A 10,168-nucleotide genomic window follows, 5' to 3' on the forward strand; every position below is an offset into this window, starting at 1 on the left:
GTATGTGACTGCATAGCATCATGATACATGCCCATACGCATCATCTGCGTGTTTGTTATGAGATGTGGTTGACCATTGCATATTTCATTAGGCAGATTGTTATGAGACTCCCTGATAGGCAGATGTTATCTCACATGAGTGCACGGTATGCGCATGGTTGATGCATGACTGGATTGTATGACTCATGCATCTTGCATTGTGTGCCCTAGCGATATCAGGGCTGTGGCCTCCACAGGCATATCGTGGATGGCCAGACGGGACACCGAAAATCTGTTCTACATGGGGTGCTATAGATATCCTTGGGTGAAAGTCCCTAAACCCTCTTGGTTCCAGAGGTTGCTCCAACGTCTAGACCGAGTGGATGCATGAGCGCATGAGGGCCGTATACCGTTAGGCCGCGTCTCCCACTGTGTCGTGGTCGGTTGGAAGGGGGTACGGCCTTACCTGCCCGAGAGGAGGGGGCAATGCTAGGCTGAGTCTGACCAGCTCGAGGAATGGGTCCGCTATCGACGAGCCGGGCCCGATATTGGCAGGCAGATAGTGAGGTCTCTTCCACTCACCTTATTGCGCGCGATGGGGCGGCAATCTGGTTTGGAGTGTAATAGACCCCGGTGATGTCCCCAGAGAGTAACCGTACTGATATGTGGACTTATTAAGCAGAAATTGCATACTCATTTATTCATTAATTCACTATCCACTCGGGCTAGTTGTGCGCAACTATTTGTTACGTGTACCTTCGCATGGCCAGGATTTCGGTTGAGCGCGCGACTAACCTGAGATCAGGAGTTTACCACGTTGAGTCTGACTATCCAAATTTAGGTATGGGACTGGTTTGGATAGAAGTCCCTTGTGATGGACCCCGTAGCCTGCGATACTACGTACTATCATCCCGACTTCACACTCCAACACGGTCATTTCATTCGCACCGCATATTACATTGCATCCGTAGTACTTAGCATTTTTGTTTACTATGTTTCTGCACTTATATGGCCTAGACGGACTTAGCAGGATTTACATATTGCATTTGCACCCTTGACATTTGATATTTGGCTCTCTTTGACTCCTCATTTGAATAGTTGATCTGTATTGCGTACTCTGATATGGTATGACTAGTGGACTTACCAGTATAATTTTGCTTACTCTGATATTTTATCTTGTCAGTATTTCTATTTATTCCATTGTATGAATTATGGCATTATATTGCATCCTTAGCACTTTTCTTGTACACACACTTATACCACCCTCTAAGCTTTCTATAAGCTTATGCACGATAGATGCGTGCAGGTGATGTTAGGTTGCAGCAGTGTTGAGCTTGGAACGTGCAGCGGTCTTCTGGAGCTTGTTTTTTTTTATTGATGTATTTTCCTTTCAGCATTGTACTCAAATGATTATATTAGTGGATATGTGATGATGATGTTGTCTTTGTGAATTGGGTAATCTTGTGGTTATGCTTATTATGAGTTAAATGTACGTTGAAAAAAATCTCCTTGTAGGATCCCAGGATCGGAAATCTGGCGTATGGATGCTAGAGGCCGAGAATGGGGTACTACGGAGGCTGTCGGCTCTGGATTCAGCGATTGAGATTCCTGTGAATCCAATTTCTGGGTTTGGGGCGTGACAGCACTCCATCAGATTGGGATGTCGAAAATCAATCTCATGTCAGAGGCCTTGCAAATCGATGTAGTATTTTTCCAGGGAGCCACCTGCTTGGCGGAGATGTGAGACGCGCCGCTGGAGATCATAGACTTGAGAGGTATCGCCACCATCAAAATAGGTGGTAGTAACTGAATCCCAAACCATTTTTATCGTGAAAAATTGAATGAAATTGCCGATTAACGCCGGATCTATGGAGTTAATCAGCCATCCTTTGACAATGGCGTTGTTAGTACGTCATTTGCTGAAGGACAGATCGGTCGGAGATGACGGAGGTAACTCGCCATTGATGAGCCCAAATTGTCTTTGCCGGAGATGTACATCTCGACAACTTGGGACCATAAAGTATAATTAAACCATCCAACTTGATGCCAATTGGGACAGCCGCAGGTTCAGAAAGCACGATCGGGTCCTGAGCTTTGGACAGAGCTTCAGTTATTTTTATGGTGAATATTTCAGAGAGGAGCATATTATGGTCGATGGAGGAGTCACCGGACTTCATCGAGGTTTCGGTGTCTTCTATATGTGAAGGTGGCGGTGGAAGAAGGCTATGAACAATGGTTAGACGTAAACCAAGAGCCAGAAATCGACTGGCTTTGATACCATGTCAGATTTTCTATTATCGTATTTCTTTCATACTTTCTTTACAGAGATATTATACAAATATATAGGGAGATTAGCAACCTTATTCTTGGCTATACATAAATATTGTACAATCAATCAATGAGTTGTACAATCACGAATATAATCTTTTTGATTTTCTCTTAACTGACAACTCATTGATTGAATTGATGACAACTCATTGATTGATTTGACAACTCACACCAATACATAAGTATTTATTTATTTATTTATTTATTTATTAAAACGCACTCATACCCTACACACCCACACACTCACCCCATGGTGGGATTTCACCACCTAAGTTAATAAACTAGGTTTCTTAAATAAATTAGTTTGATTATTAAAGTTAAATAAGTAGCTTTTTAGACAAAAAGTAACTTATTTTTACCAATTATTTTGTTATTGCTTTTCAACTTTTAAGAGTAACTTTTTTTTTTTTCATTGTCATGGGTAATACAACAACTTGAAAAATTATTTAAAGGGAATATGTTCTTTGTGGTCATGAACCCCTTCTAAGTTCATGAAATTGAAAAATCATTCAATGAATGGATAGAGGATCTAGTGGGCACCACATGTTGATGCCCAATATCGAGGTGGCCCCATTGATGGATGATCTATATCAAAGGTCCGCCCCTAATGATGAACGGCCCATATCCAAGGTGAGCCCCACATGATGGCCAACTCACATTGAAGGTGGGGCCCACATGATGGCCAACTAAAGCTGGGCTCCACATGATGGGTAATTAATAATTGTGGGCCTCACATGATGGATGATCTATGTCAAGGTGGGCCCCACATGATGGACAATCTACATCAAAGGTCGACCTAATGATGAGTGGCCCATATCCAAGGTGGGTCTTGCGTGATGGACAACCCACATGGGAGGTGGGCCTACATGATGGATAGTCAACATCAAAGGTGGGCTCCACATGATGGGTAGTGGATCTTGAAGATGGGCCCCATATGATGGACAATAATATTGATGGTGCCCCACATGATGGATGACTAATATCAAAGGGTGGCCCTACTTACTGAACTGTGCACATTATACTGATTGAGTTTAGACTTGTAAACATTGAGCCATTGTCTATCTAGAAAAAGCTGTTTGTATTTGTGAAAGGTCACCACCACCATCGTCACAACCTTTCCCCAGATATTTATGGTCGTTCCTGACAGTCATTTCAATCAGTAGCCAAATTAAAATAGGTTGTTTCAATTTTGAAACTACCTAGGAAGTCTCACTCATTTATTGAAATATTGGAAATTTATTGATTTTAAGCCTTTTGTTTTTTCTTTTGCTTTATGCATAATCTAGCATTCCTTTGGTTTATCTTGTTTGTAAATGTATTGTGGTTGGATGCATTTTTCGTGCCAAAGTTCCATTAGGTTTATCTTTAGTTGTATAGTTCTATTGGTGTCATTTTATATTTGATATTTTATTTCTTTTATTTTTGCATGTCTTTGTTTTGAGAGATTATGAGTGTGCGGGGTGGGATTCGTCAGACTCCGTTCGCGCTCCAACAGATGAGTAAAGCAGGTTTTTCCTTGAACGCATTCTCGTACAATGGGTTGATACATTTACTTCCGCAATCCGGGTTTTCCCGGGAAGCAATGGTTGTTTACAAGAGAATGGTGTCAGAAGGAATTAAACCAAGCTTGAAGACTTACTCCGCACTCATGGTTGCATCAGGGAAGAGAAGGGATGTCGACACGGTAATGGGCCTTTTGGAAGAAATGGAGCATCTAGGGTTGAGACCGAATGTTTATTCATTTACCATATGCATTAGGATACTCGGGCGGGCCGGGAGGATCGATGATGCTTATGGCATTTTGAGGAGAATGGACAAATACGGTTGTAGCCCTGATGTTGTCACTTATATGGTTCTTCTAGATGTTCTTTGCAATGCAGGTCGGCTTGACGCCGCCAAGGATTTGTTTCGGAAGATGAAGTGCGGTAATCAAAAGCCAGATAGAGTGACATATATCACCTTGTTGAATAAGTTTGGCAATTTGGGCAATCTGGATGCAGTGAGGGAGTTTTGGAAGGAAATGGAAGCTGATGGTTATGTTGTCGACGTGGTTGCTTTTACGATACTTGTGGATGCCTTGTGCAAAGTAGGGAAGATCGACGAAGCATTTGGTACATTGGATGTGATGGGTCGTAGCGGTCTCCTGCCTAATCTACAGACTTACAATACTTTGATTTCAGGCCTTTTGAGGGTAAATAGTTTGGACAAAGCTCAAGATCACTTCGATTGTGTGGAGGTTCACGGTCCCAAACCGACTGCATATACATACATCCTTTTCATCGACCACTATGAGAAGTCTGGGGAGTCTGGTAGAGCACTTGAGATGTTCGAGAAGATGAAGAGTAAGGGGATTGTTCCGGATGTTGTTGATTGCAATGTATGTTTATATAGTCTTGCAGAATTGGGAAGGCTTGGGCAGGCAAAAGATGTTTTCCACGAATTGAAGAGTAGCGGCCTTTCTCCAGATGCCATTACATATAATATGATGATCAAGTGTCATAGTAAGGCGGGGAAGGTGGATGAAGCTATCAAGTTGTTCGATGAGATGATCGCAAGTGGGTGCGACCCAGATGAGATTACAATGAATTCCTTGATCGACACGCTTTACAAGGCAGATAAGGTCAATGAGGCATGGCAAGTGTTTCATAGAATGGAAGAGATGAAGCTTAGGCCGACTGTCGTTACTTACAACACATTATTGGCCGGATTGGGCAAAGAGGGAAGAAGCTTTCCTCTTCCAAGGATCGATCAGTTAGTGGATAGCACGGCAGGACATGAACTTCTTAGTTTTATGGATGCTTATTCTAGATACAATCAAATTGCAATGCATCAATTAGATAAATCTAAGACTACCTTTGTCACTGACAAAGGTTTTTACTGTTACTGTGTGATGTTATTTGGCCTAAAGAATGCAGGAGCAACCTACCAGCGGTTAGTGAACAAAATGTTCGCTCGACAAATCGGCCGAACCATGGAAGTATACATCGACGATATGCTTGTCAAAAGTATACGTGCGGCCGATCATATTGCTGATCTGGAAGAAATGTTCCTTATCCTTCGCATCTCTAGGGATGCCCAGAAGCCAAGTGATCACTCAAATAAGCAAGAAGGGGCTCACATGTAACTTTCCCTCACAATTAACCAGTACAAGGTATCCAACATGTAACTGAACTGATGTTGGGGCGGGAAAGTGGAAAGAAAGATGAAGAGGATCAATATACAGCTCTATCCAAATTGAAGATGGAGAGCACAAGGTTCTGTCTTTGGTAACAGCATGAGGCTATGTAAGGACAACAAGTACGGAGTTACTCTAAGGCAAGATGGTGATGAGTCAATGTATGGCCATGCCCCTTGCATGTGCCCAACTAGTTCTAGACCCTGTACTCGATAAAGCGAGACAAAAGAATAATGTGCAGTAGGCAATAAATGATCACAACTCCCTGGGCTGCATTCTAAATGGTAAGCACAGCTCCATTCCCAGGACATTGAGCACTGATAGATTAAGCTATCTTATAAAATAGTAAACCTGCCCATCTCCTTGGCAGTGAATGTAGGCTCTAAATATTTCACAGGCCTTTTAGAATGTCTTTTTCATTCATCTCCTTCTACTTCCTCAGAAGACGAATTATATTGGAAACCAGATAAGTCGTCCCGCTTCTCAGTCCGCTCTCTCTACAATTAGCTGCGCAAGCAAGAATCAGCGCCGCAATTCAATCACTCTTTCATTTGGAAATATGAGGCCCCTCCAAAAATTTTGGTGTTCGGATGGCTGGTTGGGAAAAAAAAAATTCTGACCATTGACAATCTGAAGAAGAAAGGTATGATCATCCCAAATATATGTCTTCTTGTTGGAATGTCTATTTCTAAATCTTGTTTGTCAGATGCTATGCTCATAGCTTACTATCTGATCAGTCGTCTTCTCACTAAAGTTCTTACTAGAAAGTCCCCCATTCAGTACTTTTTAAGACTTTTATCTAATCTCTGACATTCCCATGTGCATCTTTGGTTGTGTACGTCTATAACACTGACCCTCTTCGAAACAAATTATTAAATAGAGACGTCAAATGCATTTTCTTAGGATATTCGTCTTCACAAAAGGGGTATAAATGTCTTATTCCTCTCACTAAAAAGCGTTATGTCGCTATGAATATTAAATTTGTGGAAGATGCTCCCTACTTTTCTGATAGAAAGGAGGAGACATTCCATGGTTCTTCCTGTTCCTGTTCTTGAGTTTTATCAGATAGTGTCTATCTTCTGTACATGGCAATGATAAAAATAAGGTTGGTACTATTCTGCTAAGTGAAACTTGAAAGTATATGAACGAAGGAATATATGTAAACACTACTTCTCAAGATACCATGAAGCATGCTCCTTCGGCTATAGTTTATAGGTAATGATAGTGTTCCTACTCGATTGTCTATTTATGGTGATCCTTATTTAGAACCTTCTTCAGATTTACCTCGTACTGTCAGAAAAGCAAAAAGACAGTGTAACTCTCATCATATTTAGAGGTTTGTTTCCTATCATTCCTTTTCCCCTCAGCATCAGTCCTTTATTTAAGCTCTCCAGTGTTCTTTTTCCATAATTCTTAAAAATCTTAAGTAGGCTCTTATTTCTTCTCTGTGGCACTAAGCTATGGAGGAGGAGATAGTGGTTCTTAAAAGGAATCATGCATAGGAGATAATTGGGTTACCAGATGGGAAAAATTCTATAAGTTGTTGTTGAGTGTATGTTCTCAAGTACATTCTTGATGGAAGTGTAGCTCACTATAAAACCTGCCTTATAACAAAAGGTTTTATATAAACCTTTAATGTTGATTATTCTAAGACTTGTGCTCCTACTGTTCTTGCTTGTTTGGGATTTTTTTTTCCCATTTTTGGGGGCGGACAGATGTGTCGTGCTCAAATCACCATTCTGGCAACTACATGGTACCTATCCTTGTAAAAGAATATAACTCATCTATGATACATTTGTTTCTAGGGTTTCGATGTGCTGGCCCAAAACTCGGGTTCTTGGGCTAATCATGTGCTCCTCATGTGTAGACAAGAATAGATAGTTAAGAAAACTTAATTCATAGCACATTTGATGTATACATGTGTTTAATTAGACAAAAAACTAAATTCAGACTATAAACAAAAAATATTTAGGACTGCTACCTATGCAACACGTAGATCCACTTCCTAGAAAAAGATCTAGACATGTTAGTAACAAACAACTATTCATCAATATCATGTAATTGAAATGTTGCAAGCTCAGTGAATGATAAGAAATTCTTACTTGCACCATATTGGTAATTACACAAACTCCTCTTTCCACAGCCAAAGGTAGGAGTAAAGACATCCAATCTAAAATTACACAAGCATTGGAAAGCGGGACTGAAGAAACCAAAGGACATTTTGTTAGAGTGAAGATCCCACACATTTGTGGGCCCACATTAATGCACGTGTTTTATCCACGCCATACATCCATATGGGGAAAATAAAAGATGTCAAAATGTTTAGATTCAAGAGTGAGGTGTGTAAAAATCAGATGCCAATATGATTCAATTAACAAATATATACAAGTTATAACAAAAGCAAACAGAAAATGATCAATGGAGACAACAAGCATATAGACCAAATTTAACATTTCGAAACTCATAATGGCAAAGAAAATTGAGCTTCAAAGGTTTAAACAGATATTGCCTCCCAATTGTCTCGAGCTCCTTCTGGCATTTCCCATTCAAACTGTCAAATATTGTAATGAATAAATGGTCGACATGTCTAAGTTCTGCAGGTCCATGAATAGTTTCTCACCAATGCAAATATAAGTTATATAGCTACAAGATATTCACTACAAGAAGCCTAGCCTATGCTCCACCCTAACATTACTTGAGCCAAGGTTTAGCTACGATCCAATTCAATTGGCATGCAGAATTCTCAAAAACTAAGTCATGCATAAAAAAATAATAATAATAAAATAAAAAACAACCTGATAGGGCAAAGAACTCAAATTGCAAAGGCATGAAACAAAGATACCTCTAATTCAATCATGTGCCGAAAGGCATGAAACAAAGATACCTGTAATTCAATCATGTGCCCAAAGGCATGAAATAAATATACCTCTAATTTCTTGTAATGGTTGGAAGCATGCTTGCGAGAGTAAGCAATGTCAGTAGAGATCCAAGAGTGCCTTTAAAAAGAAATTAAAACAAGAACTTCACCTGTAGTGGCAACAGAACCAGTAAAATTGATTTTTGCTACACCTTCAATGGAGACAACTGCAGATGTTGAAGTAGAAGAACTTGCAAAAGAATCGCATAAAATAATTGCACAATCACAACAACATGGGTACATTCGGAAACTGAGTAGGCAATCCACAGCCAAGGCCATCAACCTCAAGAAGTAAACAAGTGGCTAAAGGAGTAGAATGGCAATAGAGTATCAATTACACAAGGGAAGCCACTTTATACCAGTTTTTTCCACAAATAAGAAAAAACAAAAAACAAGAAAGATTCCACCATGATTACACAAAAAATTCAAAACAAGGTGAACATTTGAAATTGCGAGTTGGAGACCAATAAGATTCACAAAGGCCATATATGAACCAAATAAGGGGAAAAAATAGTTGAAACTTCACAAATAGAAAATATCAGCGGACTTTCAGGGGCATAACCACAACAATGTCATGGAAAGAAAAATGTCCAAGACATTAAAATTGCCTAAGAAGGATAAAAACATATGGAATTGCACCAATAGCAGATTGCTGCAGTGAATATCTACAAGAGAAACAATTACAAAAATTATTTACCTTTATGAGGAAATGAAAACCAATTTCCTCACTCTTGGCTTTCCCAAAAAAGGGGAGTTGTCAAATCAAAGGAAATCAGTCTTTTTCTCCATTGAATCCCATTTGCCACCAATCCAAACATCCACTAGGACTTGACATGTTCTTCAAGCACATTTCCTTCCATCTTATCCTAAGTGGTGCCCATCCAAATGGAATCTCTCAGTTAGTCCAACAATGAAAATGAAATTTCTCAAAATGGCCCATAGAGATGAAAAGGACAGTCTTGAAAATGCAATCAGTTACTTGCTTAGTGCAGCAAAGTTCTGTCCTTTGTGCCCATCCAAATGGAATCTGGCCATGGCTAGACTTTGGGCAAGGCATCCACCAAATGTCTTTCTTTTAATCTAGAAAAGGGCCACTACCTATGATATTGAAAGCCAGTATTTGCAAGTGTGGTAGCTAGGCCAGTTTGGATAGCCCCCAATGAGCAATTTGGGTTGAGATGTGCCTGTTTGTGATATTTGGGGGTTACAGGTCAAGCTCAGGTCTGAAAGTAGAAATTACAAAGAGGAAGAACTTACCAGACTTGCTTCATCCTCGAACTCTTTTAAAAAGCCTTAAAATCCTTTAGAATATCTCTAAATGTCATTTACATTCGTATATATAGTTTTAGAAAGAATCCAAAACAAAATTGAAAAAAAATCATAGACAAAATCGAAAACAAATCCTACACTTTCGCAATTACATAAAAAATCTGCTCAGAATTTGGTTAGATTTAAGACATCAAATACAACACAACACTTTCCATAGCTTGAATGGATGGGTACGATTATTTGATTATTATGAACTATAGGCCACAATCAATCCACAATGGACTTTGCTATTAGATTGTTACCGACTGCCAAACGATGCTGAAACGAATCATGGAAGACCAATAAGAAGTGAGACCAATAAGAAGAAGTGAATTGCGTGGCCTGCCACACACCACCCACCTCGAGCGGTATAGTGTTGGCGTCATCAAATTCTGTGGGCCCTGTCATGATGTTTGTTTTATATCCACACCATCCATCCACTCTGTGAGATTATTTTTGATT

General features: G+C 39.9%; 1 protein-coding gene across 1 annotated transcript; it reads left to right on the forward strand.

Annotated features, from left to right (window-relative positions):
- Window positions 1–3,753: 3,753 nt before the first annotated feature.
- On the forward strand, window positions 3,754–5,430 carry LOC131217302 (pentatricopeptide repeat-containing protein At4g31850, chloroplastic-like). Its single transcript, XM_058212216.1, has 2 exons — window positions 3,754–5,092; window positions 5,222–5,430. The coding sequence occupies exons 1-2, from the start codon at window positions 3,754–3,756 to the stop codon at window positions 5,428–5,430; spliced, it is 1,548 nt and encodes a 515-aa protein (XP_058068199.1).
- Window positions 5,431–10,168: the final 4,738 nt, after the last annotated feature.

The sequence above is a fragment of the Magnolia sinica genome, chromosome 10, assembly GCF_029962835.1.
Source record: "Magnolia sinica isolate HGM2019 chromosome 10, MsV1, whole genome shotgun sequence".
Lineage (NCBI taxonomy): Eukaryota > Viridiplantae > Streptophyta > Magnoliopsida > Magnoliales > Magnoliaceae > Magnolia > Magnolia sinica.

What these genes read in the sequence shown, in the direction of transcription:
- LOC131217302 (XM_058212216.1), top strand. Translation starts at nt 3,754, where the DNA reads ATGAGTGTGCGGGGTGGGATTCGTCAGACTCCGTTCGCGCTCCAACAG. An exon ending in GGCAGGACATGAACTTCTTA is followed by an intron (nt 5,093 to 5,221) that starts GTTTTATGGATG and finishes TAAAGAATGCAG; the next exon opens with GAGCAACCTACCAGCGGTTA.